Genomic DNA, 21,261 nt, shown 5'->3' on the forward strand with positions numbered 1-21,261 from the left:
TCAAGACACGTTCATCATCACATGGGGGATTGCAGATCCCTTTGTCACAGAAATGTCCCCACGTGACCATAGCGGGTGTAAAATCAAATGGGAGGTGGCCCCGGAGACCTGCATTGAACTGTTCCTTTGCTTCCTCCTCTCAATGAAAGAAACCACAGGCAGAGGAGCAGAGAGAACAAATGCTTTATTGGAATGGCATGGAAACACTGTACTTCAAAACTGCTCTCCCATGAAAAATGAAAACATATCAAAGTCTGATAAAAATAGGGAAGGATCTCCTTTGTCAAACCCCCCCAGTGTGCAATCCTGAGTTCATACTGCTTCTTTGATGCCATGGAAACACACAGTTGACTGCAGCAGACGAGTGTGCCAGGCAAGAGACCAAAGGTCGGATCTGGTGTTTTCCCCACAAGATCAATGAAAAATAATTTTGATTGGGCTTTGCTTTGGAAAACAGAAATCCTTATAAACAAGAAACTTCTTCCTCTAGGATTCTAAAGTTTCTTTAAGATGAAGAATTTACAGATATTAAGCCATCCCTTAACTATGAACTCGACAGGCTTTTAGACTTCAGCAGACTTCTTATGAGTAGGGGGAAGGGGAATAAAACGACTCGGAGAAAATGGGCACCTAATGCGACATGGTGACGGTCTATAAATGACCTGCTGCAGGGAGCCCTAGGACCTTGACTTTAAGTTTCTCTACACACAGTCCAATGGTTCTCAGAGCTACTATTTATGGAACTGAATAGCATCAAGTAACTGTTAAACCTTGGTTGTTCTTAATTTGTTTCCCATTTGATAGGAAACAAAATCTCACAAAAAAAGCCCTCTTTCAGAACACGGTTTTTGGAATAATTGTGTCCAAACTAGTTTAATGATTATCCTTTTGCTTCACATAAACCCATGTTAGGTTACAGGAAAGGGGCAAAGTTCTGGTGGGATTGAATAGCTTCACCTCATGACAGAAGCATATTTCCCCAGTGATGATCTTTTTGGAGGGAAACTAAAGACATAAAAGTAGTTAGTGATCTAAGAGTTTCATGGTTTCCCCCTATTTCTATCAAACACACCAAGGGCAAATGAAGGTCGAGGCGGTTCTGTACATAGCTTCATGCTCAAATGCACAAATAGCCAATGGTATAGGTACATTTAGTTTGAGGGATGGAATATAAAATTTGTCCAAAGGGACAGAGAGCTCTCTTCCATCTGAATGAAAGAGAAGTGTAACAGAACAAAGTAGCCTTTGGATACTATGCAGTATCCAGTGACCTGATGAAAAACAAGATGGTTAGTAATTATTAGAACATCATGAACCCACTCTTAAGACCAAAAGTGCTTGGGTCCCCTATCAACCCCTGGAACAGTTTGTCTTCAGCTTGACTTCAAAATGGGTTGAGGACAGCCAGGCAGCCAGAGCGATGTGGGACCAAGGGAAAGCCCAATTTTCAGAGGATAAAAAACACCTTCCTTGTTCTGAACAGGTAAACTTTCAGAACAAGTAACACTTCCAGAATTAATTAATTAAAAAATTTAATTAATTTTTAAAAAGCAAAAGATTCTAAATGAAACAGGTTTTGATTTTAGAGACTAGTCTTTTCAATGCTCACAGTTGAAGAATTTCCTCAGTAGCCCCATCATAAAATTTTATCTCACAGAGTTAAACAAAGAGACAATAGAAAGAGGTAACACATGGTAGTCTGTGGACATACTAAATTCTGCCAGAGGAGAAAACTATATCCTTCTAGGTCTGGTATGTAAAAGTTTAAAAATATATACATATTTCTGATTTAGTAAACAATTTGTAATATTTAACTTTGATGGTGCGAAGTGCAAAAAATTTTGACGATGCTGTTTTAATAACTCATAGAAAGCATATACATACACCCAATGAATTCATCTCTTTATTGCATATTGCTATTTAAAAAAATGTACAGTTTCATAACACATACAACATTTTTTTCTCGGTACTATAACAACAGTCTTGCACCTAAAGACTAAGTGGTTCAAACTACTAAGCTAGTAAGATACAAGACATATAATTAAGTTTACAAATTATAATGCTTCTTCTTTTTGGCATTAATTTAAAAAACAAACAAACAAACAACAAAAAACTTTAAAAATACACACCCAAGAGAGAAAAGTGGCTACTTACACCAGCACCAATCTAAAAAAGTAGATTTTTTTTTTTTTTTTAACAATGGCACATGGAATTACCTGCCCACAGCTTTTGGGGAAAGAAACCAAAAATGGAAATGGCAAAGGAGGCCTACCAGGATGGCCATACCAAAAAGAGGACGATCAGAAAGGGCAAGAGGGACACGACACACAAGCTTGCTCCTTCATGTGACTCGCCACCCGCTTGTCTATTCCTTAAGCTGTAAAACAAAGCCATTTTCAAAACACAGTTCCAAAATTGAGCCAGACCAAATTTCTCCTGCTATAAATAGAAAAGAATATACAGAGGCACTTTAGTTAAGGAATAGACAACTCCGTCAGCATACCCCGCTCCTCGTCTCCAGCCTTCTTTGAGCAAAGTCTCCGTCTGCACCGTTGACGCGGTGCACGTGCAGACCATGGCAACTAAGGGTTGGGGGAGCGCAACCCCGGCTGCGCATTTATGACTGTTTTATTTGCTAGAGTCATTTACTTTCACATAAGATGTAGAAAGTCGCTAAGTTTGCAATGAGGGGGAAAATGTAAAACTACAGCTCTGGACAACTCTTAGAGCACTATTTCACAGCTTTCACATAGCACAGAGACCTAGCCATCTGTGCTAAGCATTACAGTTTATACAAATTATTTTTAAATAGCACGATTCCTGTACAGCGCACACATTGGTATTCTATTCACCCCTAATATCCCCATTGGAATGTGAGCTCCTTGGGGGCAGGGGCTCTGTCTTGCTTACCATTGTAGCCCTACCATGCCTGGCACATAGTAGGTGTTTAATAAATATTTGTTAATTGACTGAAAAACTCAATTTAGTGAGTAAATAAGGTTCTAGTGCAACAGGACAAACTACTCTTTCCACAGGAAACCCAACTACAACAGGATTGATGGAAAGAAAAGAGAGAACCTTAGTCCCCCTCCCCCACTACAAATAAATAAAGCAAAGCAAAAAAAAAAAAAAATAGTAACAGTCCTTTTTTATATAATTTAAGGATATTAAGAGTTGGTAGGTTAATGGTAAGCATCTATATTTTATTTTCTAATGTTCATTGTTTTTATTCATTTCTCCCTGAGAGCTTTATCTTTTGGACTGAAGTTTTACAGGTAGCTTTACTGACACACAATTTAAAATGACAACATATAACAGGAAACCACTTCAGACATACTTAGAGATAAACAGATCTGGGCATCTCTGTTGGTGTTGTTGACATTTTGTGCATTTAGTCCAGACCTATATTTACAGAAGATGTAGGTTGTCCTAAAAAACAGAAAATAGATAATACAAAAAAAAAAAAAAAAAAAAAAAAAGGAAGGCACCCCATAAAAATTTTTAAAAATAATTTTTATCCCTTCAGAGAAGTCCTCCTTTTAGGTCTTGGGTGGGAAATCTTATTTTTAAAGTTTATATATCTATATTGTCAGAACAACAAGCACATTCTGGCAATCTTGTTCTTCAACAAGGGTATAGATTGCATTTAGATAGTGTTCTTTTCAAAAGCAATGTAAAGAAATCATCAAGACGCTTGGCAGAGAACTCGATGAAATTAGAAAAGAAATTGATGTCCAAGTTTTAAATATATAAAAAAATTCTGATTGACATTCTACCTAATTCAGATTGTGTGCAAGATGTTCTCCATAAACATTTACAGACTGCATCCCCACACCAACGTCAGAAACCCTAAGCTGGTCCTGGCAAGTTACTGATGCGATGTACCAGCATCACATGGTCGACTATCAAAAACCATTTTAAATCTATATTTTTCCAACCCGAGTTTCACCAATGAAAATAATTTCAAAGTACAACAAACTTGGAAACTGTAAAATATTTCTCAAGCTTTTTTTTTTTTCTCTCCTCTCTTTTGTTCTTCTTTTTACTCTAGGGAATGTCTCTGTCTTCTCTTTCAGGAGAGACTATTGTGCTTCTGAACAGTCGTGGTGTTCCGGGGAAGAATATGAGCCACACTCAATATGAATGCATACACAAAGGGGTTCTGAGCACAAACATTAACACAGGCTTTGAAAAACCATATAGATAGGTCTCCAGACGACACCCGACTTCTATATACATTTTTTGATATACATATACACATACATTTACATACACACATTCACGCATTCACTCACAGATGAAGGAAGAAATTGCCACTGTTTGGATTTGCAAGGCAGTGTAATGAAAAGTTCTAGTCACTTCAACGGGATGCTAATGAGCTTTCTAAAAAAGGATTCAAGGAAAATTAGAAATTGAGTTTTGTAATCGGTCTCTCTCGGCTGCTGTCCGTCACCTGGTTGGTAATGCGTTTGCGGTTCCGTTTCAGTTTCGAAAGGTCTTTGTCAAACACTTCTCCCGAGCGTAAAGCTGAGACCAGGTCATCAAACTCTCCGCCTTCCTCGCTGTTCTCTTTAGCTTTCCTCATTTTACGTTCCCTTTCCCGTTGTTCTTTGAGCTGCGAATAGAGAGCACCCTCTTAGAAGTGTCCATGTGCTGTATTTGGTTTTCAGTGGTGGTGATACAGTCTGTGAAATATGGCAATGCTTCAGCCACACCGAGCCATGTCCGTCTAGAGCGGCTGAGCCCCCTTAATGTCACAAGAGAGGGGGCATGAGCTCTCATTGTTGAAGCAATGAGCAATGGAGAAAAGTGACCACTACTTTGTGATGAGAATCCCAAAGGGTATTCTAGAATCTAGGTAACCCTCATGATACTCTAGTTCAAAAAAACAAAGAGTAATTGAAGCAACTTCTTTTTCTCTAATGGAACAAGAAAGTTATCACTATGAAATAGACCTCAAATACTGGTTTCTCTGATGGTACAGAGAGACTACAGCAAATAAATCCTCATCGAGCCACTTCCCTCACATCAAAGACTTGGCCTGTATCTCACATGAATGCCTGGAACCCACTATGAAATAGCTACTGTTATTAAAAGCCAAAATACACACATGCATTATAGAAAATTTCGATAATTCAGATAAACAGAAAGGGAAAAGTTCATCCTTATTTCTACTATCAAGAGATAACCACTTTGAACTTTTTGGGGCAGTATTGCACCACTATTATTTTCTGTATTTACACTCATTTTTAAAAAAAGATTTCATGTAGAAATCATTTTGTAAGCTTCCTTGCATTTTTAAATAACCTTTGAAGACATGACTATTAAGGACTGCATAAATATTCCATTATGTAGCTATTACATCATTTAGAACTAATATCTGGCTGGTAAACATTTGGGTTGTTTCCAGGTTGGGGCAATTATAAAGACTGCTGTTCTCTTTGTGCAAATTTATGACTATTTCTTTAGCATAGTTTCTAAGAAGTGGAATTCCAGATCAAAGGATCTGCATATAAGTTTTCGGGCTTTGGATATAGACTGCCAATTTACCCAAGAGAAACTTTATACAGTTTAAACTTCCATCAACATCCTAGAGAGTGCTGGTTAAAAACCAAGGAGCTACAGCCACAGACCTTCCTGGAGGTGCAACCGACCAGCTGATTGTTCTCTTCTTACCTGCGCTTCCATGCGAGCTCGGCGCTCCTCCTCCTCCTTCTTCTTTCTCATGTTTTCATTCTCTTGTTTGGCTTCTGACACAGCTTGAAGAAACTGATCAAAGATGCCAAAGAACTCATCTGGCTGTATTTTGCCAGCGTCTTCCCCAAAGTGTTTCACTGCTTTAGTGAACTGGAAAAAATAAAAGAGGTTTTAAGAAATATGCAGTTCCATGAACAAATATAAATCCCTCTAGGACTCAAGCTCAAATTGAGTCGAATTTAATTTGCTGGATTTTAGTGAGCCTATATTTGTCTTTGGCTGCAACACATGTCTATCAGCCATTCCTAAAGTAAAATAAATTTAATACCCCTCGACTTTTGAAACCATTTATTCTTGTCCGCCTCATTTCAGCTTAACATCTATGATTACCTCCTATGACTTTTTATTAACTAAACAGTAGTAAAAACAAGAAAGCAAAATATCATAGGGCAGAGCACTCAAGACATAAAACTAATAGCAAACTCAGCAGGGGAAGGGAAACTTGTACTTTTAACTTTCCTTTGAAGTAGTTTAATATCATTTATTGGTGCCATATGGTTAATATCAAAAGCAAATGGGATCCAGTGCTTCTTAGATGATTTTTCTAATCATAAATAATGCCAGCATTGTTATGATATTTCCTGGGCCTCAATTAGAAAACAATAACTGATTATTAAGGGAGACTTGTAAAAAATTATATTGAAAAAATATATATGGAAACAAAATAATATTTTCAGTGTTTTTAGTTTTAACTGTTTCTAATTTTAGTTCTCCTGGTATTTATCTTCATAACTTGGGATGGCATGCTTTCAGAAGTCTTAGCACCATTATGATTATCCAAATAAGATTCAATGCTGGTCAAATTGTTAGAATTTTCTTCCTGCTATAAGGATCTAAGGCTGTTGCTCCTAAGCTACTAAGGATGGTGTTTCTAGTTTCAAAGTCAAATAAATACTCATTCCCTGTGCCTAAATAACTACTTAAAATTGTTCAGATTTTTAATTTTTTTAAATATATTTAGACCATGAAGTTTATGCAATCCCCTGACACAAGACTTTCTAACTGGTTTTAATCCTCTTGCACCACTTGCCTTTATACTAAGTTTTTCTGATATTTCAGTGATACTATCTACCTAAAGGAAATGTTTTAAATATCTGTTCTCTTTTATTCTTATCCCCCTGCCCCAGTTCTATCGAGATGCAACAGCATACTGCACTGCATAAGTTTAAGATACACAGTGTAATTTCTTATGTATATGGTGAAATGACGACCACCATAGTTTAGTAAATATCCATCAAGTCATATAGACATTAAAGGAAAGGAAAAACTATTTTTTCCTTGCAATAAGAACTCTTAGGCCTACTCTCTTAACACCTTTCAAATATGGCACACAGCAGTGTTAACTATAGCCATCATGTTGTGCGTTACATCCCCAGGACTTAAGTATCTTATTGGACGTTTGTACCTTGTGACTACCTGCCTTCAATTCCCCCTCAATATTTATTCTTAAATAAACAATTTTTGATTACATTATATGTGTTTGTGTGTGTATATGACATTTTACAATTATTTCCTATCTTTAAATTTATGATAAAAATATTCTTTTAGCAGTTTTTCCTTCACTGAGGAGTTGTTCTCAACGTTTTACTTATTTGGAAATACGCTCTTAGAAACCAGAGCTCTTTAGGAAAAAGCATAACATTCTTCACACACTATATACAGTGCTCTAGCTTGTTCCGTGGTTTAATAAGCTAATTTCTAAAAGTTCTGGAATGAACAATATGGCAATAGACAGCCTACAATTGTGTTTCTAAAACATTCAAGTTCATGCACTTCAAGCCATCCTGAATGATCTTTTTATCTAGGAATCCTAGTGATGATGAAGTCATGTATATTTTTGTCTTAGAAATATGAGGAAAACTAGTTCCAGGCTAAAGTTCCCACACTAAAATAAAGGGAAAAAAACAGACTGTGTGTGTGTATTTAAATCAAATATTAACTTGCTTCTCACAAAAATGTTTGGGCCCTTCATGAAGTAGGTACTCTATTTTCTGGTTTGGGGTGAGACTGGGGGGTGTCCCCCTCCTTTACAAAAAGGTGTCCCCTTTTGGGTGTATACCTCAAAAATACACAAACAAGACATAGAGGGGGCTACCCTGGGGGAGGTGGCTGACACAGCTGACTCACTGCAGTCATGGGATACCAGAGGCTGGCCCTCTAACAGTAGCCATTTGAACGTATATTGTCTCTCCGTGTATTTAATAATGTTAGAAATGGGTCTTAATGTTGAGAGTCTCTAATGTATCTTAACACTGTGTACTTCTGAATTTTAACCAATATGTGTATACACTTACATCAACAAGCATGCAAGTCTATAACTGAACACATGACCACAGAAAAATGATATCCATTACTCAAGTTGCAAAGGGAAGATTCAGGTTAAAGCCAAAATTGTGGCAACTGAGAAATGGGCAGTACGGAAGTACTCAGTAAGTTGCAGTAGGAGCTTAATATCATTTATAAACAATGAGGAAGGAAATGAGAGAATGTATGCCTATGTATGTGTATGAATGTGGGTATATTTTGGAAGAGGAAATAATGAGAGAGAGAGAGAGAGAGAGCGCGCGCGCACATACGTGCGCATGCAGGAGGATTTACAGGTTTTGGTAATTACCCTACAACAACTTTTCCTCTATAGGAAAACAAAATTTTGAAATAGCAAAAATTATGAAAAGAAATATCTTAAAAATATTTCTCTTCCAATGAGACTGAGAATTAAGAGGCATCTCATTTAACAAGTTCTACTAGAAATTTCAAGAGGGAGTATCCCGTCCCCGCAAGTCTTCATTGCAGGACAGCACATTATTCACAGGCACTGAGGCACATGGCCTTGGTCACACCTGACCTCACATTTCATCCCGACTTTGGTTTTCGTTATCTATTCTTTTCTGGTTTCCAGAGGTAAGTACTTCAATCCACTATTAACCAAGAGAAAACCGTCTTGGTTTATTTACTGGCTTTACACTATTCAGATACTTCATGGCCTGGCTGACCTCAAGGCAACACAGGCCAGTCAGACAAAAAGGTTGTGTTTCAATTGATCTCAGTCTAGAAATAAAAATACACTTATAGTATAATGTCTGAAAAGTACCAAACCCTATCGAACAACACTCAGTGTGCACGAGGAAATTTACCAGGTCTTTGGCTTCTGCTAGAAGATCTTCAACATCAGAGAAGCTGAAGCTGGCTACTGTGATGAACTGGCTGACAACAGACACAAACTTGTCTCCAGGCTGCGGGGGCTGAGACTTCTGATATTCTAGCTCCTGAAACAGGAAATAGAAAACGTCAATGTAGGCTTTGAATGCAAACATACCTTGTCTCATTTTCCCTATGCCTCAAATTTATTTCAGACACCTGCTCTGAAACTTTTTGTGATGGTCTAGCTCTACCTGCCCTTCTGCCCACCATGCGAGCGCCAGGCCAGTGTGCGCACGCATATTTGCCAACAGCCATTTAACTAATTGTCTGAGTACTTCATCAGTGTGATTTCTTATACTGGCTTAAATGTAAGAAGGTCAGCATTTGGATAAAATTAATACAAGTTAAACAAGAATTCCAGTTCCCTGATTTTGCTTTTCTTCTTTCCCTCTCTCCCAAGTCTATTTACTTCCTACACCATGATACCTGGGTCAGTAGAGTTTCAACGGCAGCATCTGGCACCATAATCAGCTACCATTTTTTTTTCTTTTCCACACCATTCAGTTTTTGTGAACAGGCAGGTAAGGAGTATCAGTGCCTTGTTAACTGTCCACATTCCCCATTACCATGGTACCGAACACAGATTATTCAAATTCTAATTTAATTTTAATAATTCATTTCAACCGTTGCCAGATGCACTTTCTTTTCAAATCCCCCAACACCTCTCTGATGAGGCATTATTTTCCCCATTGTAGAGGCACATAATCGATGTTCAGAGGGTTTAAAATCCTTGTGCAAAGTCAAGCAACTGATGATATATGATAGGGTTAGAATCTGAACTCAGCTCTGCCCGACCCCAGAGTCTCAGTAACAACTATGCTGTATACAAACCGAGTTAACTTGGATCTATAATCGGGACCTCTTTTCTTATTCACCTGCTTTGGCAGACGTACTGACGAGCAGGAGTGTAAAGGCTACAGGCTACAGGTTCTGACTCAGCTCCACCGCAGGTTTGGTTCTGATCCATGACAAGGGGCCTGGGCCTCAATTTCTTCACTTGTAAAAAGGAGGGCAATATCTCCATCACCATGAGAATCAAATGAAATAATAGGAATGGAAACTCACGATTTAGAGAGCTTGCTCTGATTGGAAAATATGGTCACAATTCTAGTACGTTGGCCTGGAAGCTGAGCATTGTGTGTGTGAGGTGCACATGTGAAAGGAATCTTAAAATGTCTCATTAATGTATAATATCAAAAGAATTCTGTCTCTGCTATGTTCAAACAACATGATCAATTTGTGCAGATCACTATTAGGATACATGAATATTTAGACAGGCCAAGGGCTGCCTCCTAATATTTCTTTCCCAGGCTACACCTTGACATTTAAGCTGCTGGAGGGAGAGGGAGGCTTCTGTAGCCCCCTTCCTATGAAGAGTGTGGGACAGTGTATATGACCCAGATGCTGGAGAGAGTTCAGCAAAGCTACCTTTAATAAACTTCAAACACAAAACTTCCTTGGCCCTGCGCCCCACACCTGGCTGTGAAGTAGCTCATAGCTCAGACGCAAGGGTCAAAGCATCCATGATGAGGCTTTTAGGCTGTTATAACTGCCACGCCAGCCTCAAGAGAGCCTTCTACTGGGAGGAAATAAAACAAGCCTTGTCCCAAAATGCCCTTGTCCAGTTTAGCCTCTGAAAGCTGAGGACGTCCTACGTACTCACTCAGTCTCTCGGCCCCCTGGGGCTGGGAGGAAAGAGTTCATTCAATTAGTTCATCTACTTTTCTTTTTGAACAGCCCACTCCCCCCACCCCAAGGGAATAAAGAAAACCTTACATGCTCCTTAATTTATTAAAAACCAACAGAAAAGATTGGTTAGGCATTGTAACTTTAATTTTTATTAGAGGTATGTCTCTAATGAAGTCAACTACTTTCTACGGCATAATTTTGAAAAGTATTTATGAGAGGGGCACCTTTCCAAGCTGCCCGTGAATCAGCCTCCTTCACCAAGGGCCAGACAGAGCCATGTCCACTCTCCTGAGTGAGGTTTCTCACCCCTTGACCTGCCTCCTCACTGATGGCCGCATTGGTGCAGGACCCTGGTGGCACGGTGCCCTCCCCAGCACGGTCTGTTCCACTGACTCCTCTGCCTCCAGCAGCCTGACCTGCTTTCCTTCTGCTGAGGTCTGGGCCAGGCTTCCCTCCTGTGCACCTGAGTTTACCACACTCCCCTTCTCAGCACAGCTCGAAGTCCATCTCCTCCCGCAGAGCAGCTTCCTCTAATACACGCCGGGCATTCCCTAAGGCTCAGACTAACCTACATCCACTCTTCTTTGGGAAGGCGCCTTTGTAACTGCTGTGCTTATCTGGAAGCGGTCAAACTGATCAAACGCAAATATTCTCTGGATTGATTGCTCTTGGCCATGGCAATACTTGGAGGGCAAGGATCTGAATCATCAGGGCCCCTCGGCCTTGAGAAGGGACAGTTCACCCAAGTGTCTGCTCAATAAATATTCCCCAAAGGACTGATTCAAAGACAACAGAGAAGTTCCATTACTCTATGGAGAGAGCAAACATCGTTCATTAACAGAACACGGACACTGAGAGGATCCTTGAAGATTAGGTAGCCCAGCCTACTTCAGTGAGTCCTGCCTCGCAGGCAGGAAGCTGGTGCCACTCTAGGTCCAGCCTCCCAGCCCCCGTTTCAGGACAGCCCCACGACGATGTCCTGCTGCCTGCAACGGAGTTGTCTGGCTAAACACGACCTGCCTTTGCTTCTTCATTGTTGCTGATTTGAGGGCGGGGGCAGGCGGGTGGGGGGTGGGGGTGGGGGTGGGGGTGTGTGTGTGTGTGTGTGTGTGTGTGTGTGTGTTTAAATCAATAGATGTTTATCCAGACATAGCACATGCCAAGGCAACCAGCGACTCATCTGCTGGGTACCACCAGCGGTAGACACAGTGACGAGACTGGGGATTAGAACAAGAAACAGATACTCACCATCTCTACCGCTTTCAGGCCACTTCTCAAGGTACTTATTTCTTTGTCCAGCTCAGTCATGCTGTTGCAAACAGCAATATTTTAGTAACCAACATGTGACTTAGACATATTAAACATACGATGGGTTTAATATTCCATGCTTGGAAGTCTATTCAGTTTATTTTAAATGTTTAAAGTTCCCTTCAATGTTCAGATCTCACAGAAAGACAACATTATTTTAAACTTGTGGAATTCTGTTTTTTATTTTCCGCAGCCAGCAGGTATAATTTATAGGTTAAAAATAACAGAATACAAAGGTCTTTCCATCTGTAAAAAATATTTAATGTTTTAATCTCAAAAATCTCACTTAAGCAAATTACTCTATGTGAAAATGAATTTCTTGCCATGTGTGGCTCCCTTTGAGCAAGCAAAACATGAGCTTGTCCACAGCTGCACTCACACTGTGCTCTTTATAATTGCTGTATTGCTACTCATGAAAGCGCCAGTAGTGTGGAAAGTACAAGGTGATGGCTTAAATTTCAATCAACAATAATTTTTCTTAAGGTTGTATTAACTAGTTCTCATTGTTTTTGCTTTAAAAAAAAAACTGAGTAAGCTTCCTGGGTTTCTTCCATAATGCTTTCTGTTTGAGAACTTTTAAGTGAAATAATACAACTTCATTCCCACAGATAATTCACATGTAAACAAATTCACCAACACTTCATTTACTTTAACATTTTAACTTCGTGTCTTACATGGTACATTTCCACCAAACTCTACAGAGAGAAAAAATCCGTCTGCTTACCATATTTTTCAAATTCACTGCAGAAAGATGCAGTTAAGAAAACTTTTTTTTAAAGGCCAGAAGGAGGAGGAGAGACAACAGCAAAAAAAACTGCCTCCTCCTCAGTCTCTGAAAAGTGGTGTGAAGCTTGTGGTAAAAGTCTGGCAACTTCCCATTTTTTATTTTTAGTGCCTTCATTTGCATAAAGACTGCTTTCCATTAGAAGGTTGCCTTGGTTTCTGGGAGCGTGTGTGTGCCCATGTGAAAGCTATGTATGCCCTGACACTCAAGTCTTCTATTTGCTTACCCATCCATCCTCATTTCACTACCTATATTTTAATAGAACTGCCTTTGAAAAGTACTAGTGAAACCACATTCCTTAACTCAATACATACTCTGAATAAACTCGTAATAAGGTTTTGTGGAAGTTAAACATTGCATGCAGGAGTATTCCAAAGGAGCTGGAACACACACATTTATTCAAAACCATGTAACACATTTGAGTGATTTGGATAAGGTTCAAACTCTATTTCATATACTAGTATTCAGGGGAATGCAAACAGAAGGGCCCTTTTCAGGCAAAGCTAACTAACTCCTTCTATAGCTAAAGCACAGTCCAAGCGATATAAAAAGCTAAAAAATTGACTGTAAATACTTACTTTACTTTTGCTGCTTGAGGAATGTCCCGCAGTTCTTCATTTAGGTTGAGAACCTTGGGGTACTTATTTTCCACAATTGTTATGAGATAGTGCAAAAGTGTAATGTTCCTACAATTAAAGAAGAATATTAACGATGGTTAATATCTGCATATGATTTGTATATTCAAGTGGTTGAACCCACAAGAATGCTATATTCCTGCATTAATTTCAAACTCTGGAGTTTCTGATAAGGCAAGGATTCTCAAGAGAAGGGGATGTAGGGAGAGCCTACGTGAAATTTACATAAATATATTTCAAAAGGAAGCATACATCTTCTACAAGGAAAGGGCAGGGGATAAGAATTATTTCTTTGGCCCATAATGAACATCCTTTGAAATCTGGGTAATGTGATGGGTGATGGAAATGAATCTGAACCATCGCCAATGGGGCGGGTCCTTCGCGGTGCCTCCACCCACAGAACAGCTGAGCCCCGAAGGCGCATACAAGCAGCAGGGCTGGGGACTGAGGGATGTTTAATCCACTAACGAGGACAGCTATTTTCAAGTCTAAAAGTACACAGCAGCCACTCACTGATGACAGTTATTGATAAATTCTCATTTAAGGTTTCTTTCAACTCTATGGTACCTCTCTTCCTCTCAGACTCCTTTGTTTTGCTGTTGCAGCAGGGGGCGGTCAGAGTTAGCCAGCTCCCTGTGTCAGGGCCGGGCCTGGAAGGGGGCCAGGATTGTGCCGTCATGGATATGCTATGCTGGTGGTCAAGAATCCATTTCCTAAATTAGCCAACACTTTGGCTCCTGATGACACAACCCCCCACCCCCTTCAGTGGTGACAGGCCTGAACCCTGAGTGACCTGGGTTGAAAAGGCGGGCATCTGATAACATTATCTATTAGGCAGAGCTATGGTAGTCTGGTCCCATTGTCCCCAACGCCTCCCCTGCGCATGATAATCACCTGGATCCCAGACACCTGGGCCAAACTAAGATTCACTTAATTGGAATGAGGTGGGGCCAGGTGTGGGTATTTTTTTTTAAAACTCCCCAGTGATTCTATTGGGTTGGCTAAAATATTTGTTTGTTTTTTTCTGTCAGATGGTTCTAGTAGTGCTTAGTTGTCGTTAACGTCATTTGAAAAAATTTTCTTAGATTGTTTCATATCAGCATGCATTAAAAAAAAACTTACCAAATTGGTGAATTTTTGTGTAGCCATTTTAATATTGAAGATGGAAGAAAATATGCAACAGTTTCACTGTATTATGCTTTAATATTCCCATAAAGGTAAGAACACAACTGAAATGCAAAGAAAAGATTTGTGCAGTGTATGGAGAAGGTGCTGTGACTGACTGAACATGTCAAAAGTGGTTTGCAAAATTTCGTGCTGGAGATTTCTCACTGGACAATGCTCCATGGTCAGGTAGACCAGGTGAAGTTGATAGTGATCAAATCGAGACACTGAGAACAATATAAATGGTAATGGGAAAAAATACAATAAATATTAAATAAAAAAAGAAAAGAGAATTAACGTTATATCACGTGGGAGATAGCTGACATAGTCAAAATATCCAAATCAATAAAATTATTGGTGGAAATGAAAAATGTGTCTTTGATTTTATGGAAAAAACTAAATGGACTTTTTGGCCAACCCAACAGCAGCTAGGATCAAGAACTACTAGTCTACTGAAAGTTATCATAATCAAGAGGACACAATGCATTTCTTTTAATGCATTTCCTTAATTTTTTGGTAGTCTGTTAATTCACAATGCTAAGTCACAACAGTCCTACCCACCTCCCGCTAAAGTGGCAGAGCTGTCACACAACTCTCTTGTCCATAACAATGAAAACGATTTCTGGTTACCCTTGCAGCTTACGAGAGAGTCAATGTAATCCTATTCCTCTGAGTCAACTGGCTCACATGTACAAGAAAAAAAAAATTCCTTTGTTTTTCTTGCTCTCAACAATTAGAGAACAATTGTGCAGCAAAGTAAAACAGTGGCTAAAGATTCTAGCCACTTCTTTTGCAGATGTTCAGCTGTATCACTGCATGTCAATTTTGCCATCCACAGGATCTGCGTGTCTGCTCATGTGCCTGCTATGTGAGGAGAAGCCCAAGGGAGCAAAATCCCAACCCCAAAGAAAGAGAAATGCCACGTTTCTTCACTATTTTGGAGAAAAGCTTTGTTATTTAGAGAAATTCATTTTAATCTACTACACAGACCTTTCTTAGTGTAGAAAGACTTAAAACCAGATCAGAGCTTCCACATATATTTCCTATCCAAATAACACCTTATTTGACTGAATAAATTCTTGAAGAATTAAAAAACAGCTAAGGCACACATTTGATCATCCTCTTATTACCAGAAATAAGCCTTTAATGCAGAGTGAATGGCCCTTCAGGCTGACTATCCCACTCTTGTGCAGTTCGATTAGATACATTTACTGAGTGACAGCTTATAAGCAAGGCACCCTGCTAGGCACTGTAGGTATATAAGACCCTAGTGCTACTTTGCGGGACCAAATAGTCACTGGCAGAAAGAAGGGGAAAAAGAAAGAGATCAGAAATGTTTTTAATTTATTTGTTTGGAAAAGGCTTCTGGGTTAGATAAATTCTGTAGTAACCCTGATAAAGCAGATAATCATGTAGTAAGTGTCAGGTTATCAGTAAGATGGGAGGGCACAGGGTATCAAAGGCTTGTGTGTGTGTCTGTGAGGGGGAGAGGGAGTGGGAGAACAGGACCGACAGGTTGTCAGGGTTTCCTTTCCTCCTACCTGCAAGCCCAGCTGAAGAGAACATCCTTCCTTAAAGAGGTGGCTGCTCTTGATATGCGAGTAAGATGCTGTGGTTATTTACTATAACCTCCAAATAAGACCTATTTTTTTTTGAAGAGTAGAACTGTGGACAGACTAATAAACACGTGTCAGAAACCTGTAAGGTCAATGACCCTGCTTGTTGGGACCTCAGGGAAGCTAAAGGAGCCTGCCCTGGTTTCTTTATCTGCCAATAGGTGATACAGCACTTGGCCTGTGCACTTCACAGGCTGTTGGGACAATCAAATGTGAAAGTATCCTAAAAAGGATCCAGCACTTACATTAAAAAGAAGGTGGCGGTGAGAAAACATAACAGCTGCCCTTTGTTCATCTATCTCTACATGATGCAAAAATAAGGAATAGCCCTGTAATTTAACACAGCATTTCTTATGGGACGGGTTCAGGGTGGCCATAACCCCATGCCTCACCAACCCTATAGAAAATACAGAGTAAAAAGCCTCACTAGTTGGGAATAATTAGGGTGAGCAGCCCACATTAAAAAAAAAATGCGGGTGCAGAGAAGTCCATCTTAGAAACAATTGTGTGTGTTCCTTTGAAGTCAGTGAGAACCGCAGAGAAACATGGCTCTCAGGAAACTAGACTGAATATTCTTAATGACCCTACACGCTAATGACCCCAGAGCACTTTCACATCTCAGTGTCTCTAACAAGAATCTGTTCACCTAAAATGTACTTTCTAGGACACATTTTAACAAGTCTTGGGATGAGTAGCTAAAATACCCACAGCCAAGAGACATTTACACATAACTTTTTCCTATAGCTGCTAGCTTCAATGTGTAAAAACCCAATAAGCTTCCGATTCTATCATCAACCACCAGGTTATTTTTCTTTCCCCTGGAACACGGTCCTCCTCGGAGGGTAGGGGCTGGGAGAGGTCATGGGCCGACTAGGGAAGCGCTGGTAGCTCTAGTTCTTCGCCTGGGCACCAGTTACACAGATGTGTTCAGTTTGTGAAAATTCATCAAGATGCACACTTATAATTAGTGAATTTGTCTTAAATGTATCATACTAAAAATAACAAATTTATCTTAGAAAATACAAAAAACAAAAACTTGGGCTAGATGACATCCCTGCAGGCTGAAAATGGATGAAGGATAACTGGCCTGGGGGAACCTAGGGACAACCCATGGTCGCGAGGGAGGATGGAGAGGAGTGAGAGGTGAGTGCCGACCGGGCGCCGCGGTGCCAGGAGGTGCAGGACCGCGAGGGTACAAACGGAAGCCCTGACCTAAGCACCTGGGGCCTCTGAGCGTTGGAAGATCCCGTACTCACTTGTCAATACTGGATTTTGTGTCAGCGATCTTGTTTAGGCTGGATATCTTGAATCCATATGCATTGCCCCTTTGGCCTTTATTCATATAATTTCCAAATGCCAAAACCACTTCAAGCAACTGCTTCAGGGCACTGCTCCTAAACACCTCTTCTGAGCCAGAACGAATTGCTTCAAAACAAAACGTACAAGAATACTACTATTACAACCAAGACTTTTCAGGAATATCCATTTTAACTCCACACACCTAATAGTATCTACTGAAGGTACAAGCCTGGGTCGTTAGATGACCAGGGCACTTTCAAAAACATCTAAACTAGGAGCAAAGAGCAAGAGCACAGGCAGAGGCAGTGGAAGTTGTTCAAGAGACTCCCCTCCCGCAGTCAGTTGCACAATCCTCTCCTTTTCCAGTCCTTGTCTTGGCTGACTTACCAGTCAGAAGCAGTTAGAAATACACAGAACAGAAAGTGCACTTCCCACATTCTTTTGCAAACACTTTCTTGCCTGGGGTGAGTGAGATCAACAGGATTTCTGATCAATTCCATTGATAGAAAAATTGGTCAAGTGTGTAACAAGTCACCACTTGTAGGTATCATCAGGGATCAGGGATCAGGGCTCAAGCAGGCTCCTCATTCCAGCCTGCCTGCTGGCGTTCTGCTCTGCAGTTGCCTTGACCACGCTTCAAACATTTACAAATTTAATAGCCTCAAAACCAACTCATATTTATAGCCTCAAATCTTCTCTTAGAAAAGTCTAGTAAGGTCCTGTTGCAAGAAAGCTAATTAAAGGTTTAATGCTAGTAGAAGTCATATATATTCCTCATTAACACCCATGTGGTCAAAAGCCCAATCCAGCAAGGGAGCCCGGGAGGTATGGCCAGGTCAGCGAGCCAAGTGCTGACCTTAAGGAATTATCCATTAGAATTCGAAAAGATTTCAAGCAAAGAAATCACCAAAGGAATCCTATTTACTCTGTGCACTCAGATTGCACTTGTATATGGACACTTAAGATGATCGTCACACTCAATGTGGGCTGCTTCACTTTGACTTTACCTTCCACTTTTGGTTTAACTTCTGCCACACGCTCTGCAAACTTCTTTTTGAAATACAGTGACTGCAGTCTCTGCTGATAATGATTAATTCTGTAAGAACAAGCAGAGGGTAATAAATATTCACTTAATATGTCCATGTTCACTCAATGGATATGGAGGCGGGGTACCTCAGAGCACCCCAACCCCAGACAGAGACAGACATACACTCTCTCTCTCTCTCTCTTCCTCGCCTGGACAGGAGCACAGGGCATGAAGCACTTCGCCTGGGGGGCCCACTTTCCTCTGACCTACAGGGGGTATTTCGGCAATTGCGCCAGGGTCCTCCTCTCCCATCAGATTAGGCAATGGCTGGCTGCTACTGACTAAAGTCCCTTCCCTTCCTCAGAGTCCCAGCAGCTCTAGTGGACAGAGAAGGGATAAAAAGGATGTAACTGAAAAGACTCCTCATTCAAATAAAGGGTTGTTTCCTATACTTCATTCTTGCTTCTTAACTTTCCACAGAGTTTGCCCGTGGAAAAACTGCGGAGGATATAACTGCCTCCAGCATTCTATCCTCATAGCGTCCTCTCCCCTTGCACATCCCCAAACCCTCCTCTCTTCCAGTCAGCTCCCTCTCTGCTCCCTCAGCGCTGGCAAGCTCTGTCTTCCAAGACAGCAAACTAGCTACTCAAGATAACAAGGATGCGGACTGTCCTCCGGTCACCGCCCAGGTCAGCAGCTCTGTGCTGCTGAGGGCCGAGGGCAGGCATTTTGGCCCAGACCTTCGGGAATCACTGCCTAACCTGCTGTCTGGTGGAAATTTCAGCCCAGTGGGACCAGGGATCAGCCCCTCCTTCAAAACTATGCTATATAATTAGATGGACCTGGGTTTGCAGCCCAGGTTTAGTAAGTGACCTGGAACAGGTAGCTTAACTCCTCTGTGAAAGGGGAGAGAACAGCTCTGGACCTCACAGCTGTCTTGGCAGGGCTGACAGGAGGATCAAGTGAGACGCATGCAAAGATCTGGGGAATTACTAAGTGGCACCTACTGCGGGCGGCCGTCAGGTTTGTCTGCACACAGGTTGCTGGGTGCACCTGCCAAAACTTCAAAACCATCACTTGTCCTACTGCAGTGGGCAAGCTGATGTAGAACAACAGCAAAAGTAAGTCCGCAGAGGGCAGAAACATGGGGTAAGAGGTGTGTCCACCTTGGCCACATTTGTTGGCCTTCTGCACTTGGGAAGAGCTCTGCCCCGGGGTTGACTTAGAGTTTCAGGACCACTGATCCTTCTCTGATGTGGAATCAATTAGCTCGGCCTGGGATGGCAAAGGCACTCAGCTCACATGCCAAACTCAATTAAGAAGCAGTGGCTGCCTCAGGGACTTCTGGAGAAGGGTTGAGAAAGCTTGCCGAGGCTCTGTGGGGAGAATGCCATGATCGATTAGTGATGTCTGCACATGTCACGACTTGACATCCAGACCCCGGCCTTTCAGTTATGTGGGCTCCGGGGTGACGTCACAGAGCCCGCTCATTGTTTTCTGTTTTATAATAACCTTGAGGCGCTGAGGAAGTAGGAGGAGATACAATCCCCCCAAATCAAAGAAGTGAGGAGAATGACACTGACTAGACCCAGGAAAAGGTATGACTTGAATAGGTCAAAGCTCATGAGTCACAAAGGCCCAGAAACAGAGATAATTGTGAAGAAACTCTGACCCTATCTTACCCACGGACAGAACTCAAACAAAGTCCACACAACTCAAGACTCAAAATGATTCCGGAATCTCAAAAAGCCTTCAAGTTAAATCAAACAATTCAACATGAATCAAAAGTTTAACTTCCTTAGGAAGGTAAGAGTCATCTTTACTTTTTAAAGCATCTTGAAACTCACCGGCTCATCTCAAAAAGGAATCTATCGGCCTTGGCCATCCGGTCCAGCTCGTGTTTATGCTCCTCTAAAAGGTCAATGTCACTTTTTTCAGGAACAAATTTCAAGAGCTAAAAAGTACACAAAAATATTAAAAGTAAGGGTTTTAACTTAATTAACTTCAGTAATTTTTCACCCTTTTCAGATAATTTGTCCCAAGATGAGATTTTAACTTTTGTTTAATTTAGAAGCTCTGCTCACCAGTGATTATACTGCCTCTCAAATCAGAATTGTGGCGGTCCTTTGCCAGGATCTACTTACACGGACCATTAGGGGCCCTTGGAGATTCAACCCTCTCATTAGAAGATGCTACAAATGCGGTCCGGAGAGAGTAAAAAACTCACCCAGCATTACAAAGTGGGTATGTGTCATCATCAGAAATAGAACCAGTCTCCTGACTCCCCGCGTATTCCTATTACATCATGCTGGAACGAGTTATTCTATGTGTATTTTCCATTCAGTTTGCGTGCCTGGCTTATCTAATCCTCCCCCCCCCCTTTTTTTTTTTTGCTCCATGCAGAGTTGGATGAGAGGAACGCAATGGGATTTAAAGTTTTTAAGTCCATATTTTATTTTGGAGGAAGAAATGAGTATGGAATGTGGAAGAAATAGCACTAACAGTTAAAGTAGAAAGAACACTTCTGTGTATGTCTGATCTCCTTTAAAGGAATGAATATGCGTGTGGGTACGCACAGGCCTGTGTGCTGTTTCCTAGATCAAATGTCTGTGGACATTTAAAAAAAAATTACACTGACCCCATGGACCTCAGGATTCTTCACAAAATTTGATGCTACCATTGGGTGCTCCATTTAGCAAGTTTTCAAATGTTTGTTGCATTTAATAAGGGCATCTCAGAAACGGCAGGCAGTATGGATGTGACCAGCAGAGGAAGAGAATG

At 40.8% G+C, this 21,261-nt stretch overlaps 1 protein-coding gene across 2 annotated transcripts in view; it reads right to left on the reverse strand.

Annotated features, from left to right (window-relative positions):
• Positions 1-3,455: 3,455 nt before the first annotated feature.
• DAAM1 (dishevelled associated activator of morphogenesis 1) overlaps positions 3,456-21,261 on the reverse strand; it is a 149,801-nt gene continuing 131,995 nt past the window's right edge. For both annotated transcript variants that reach the window (XM_054567491.1, XM_054567490.1), the window contains 8 exons: positions 20,328-20,434; positions 18,461-18,549; positions 17,411-17,579; positions 13,318-13,425; positions 11,896-11,956; positions 8,892-9,023; positions 5,677-5,847; positions 3,456-4,615 (listed from right to left, as the gene is read on the reverse strand). In XM_054567491.1, the coding sequence (XP_054423466.1) occupies positions 4,406-4,615; positions 5,677-5,847; positions 8,892-9,023; positions 11,896-11,956; positions 13,318-13,425; positions 17,411-17,579; positions 18,461-18,549; positions 20,328-20,434 (1,047 nt within the window). In that variant the 3' untranslated portion in view covers positions 3,456-4,405. The remainder of the gene's footprint in view (positions 4,616-5,676; positions 5,848-8,891; positions 9,024-11,895; positions 11,957-13,317; positions 13,426-17,410; positions 17,580-18,460; positions 18,550-20,327; positions 20,435-21,261) is intronic.

Source organism: Pteronotus mesoamericanus, unplaced genomic scaffold (genome assembly GCF_021234165.1).
Source record: "Pteronotus mesoamericanus isolate MK-2021 breed Mesoamerican mustached bat unplaced genomic scaffold, CSHL_Meso_final contig_182, whole genome shotgun sequence".
In the NCBI taxonomy this organism is placed as follows: domain Eukaryota; kingdom Metazoa; phylum Chordata; class Mammalia; order Chiroptera; family Mormoopidae; genus Pteronotus; species Pteronotus mesoamericanus.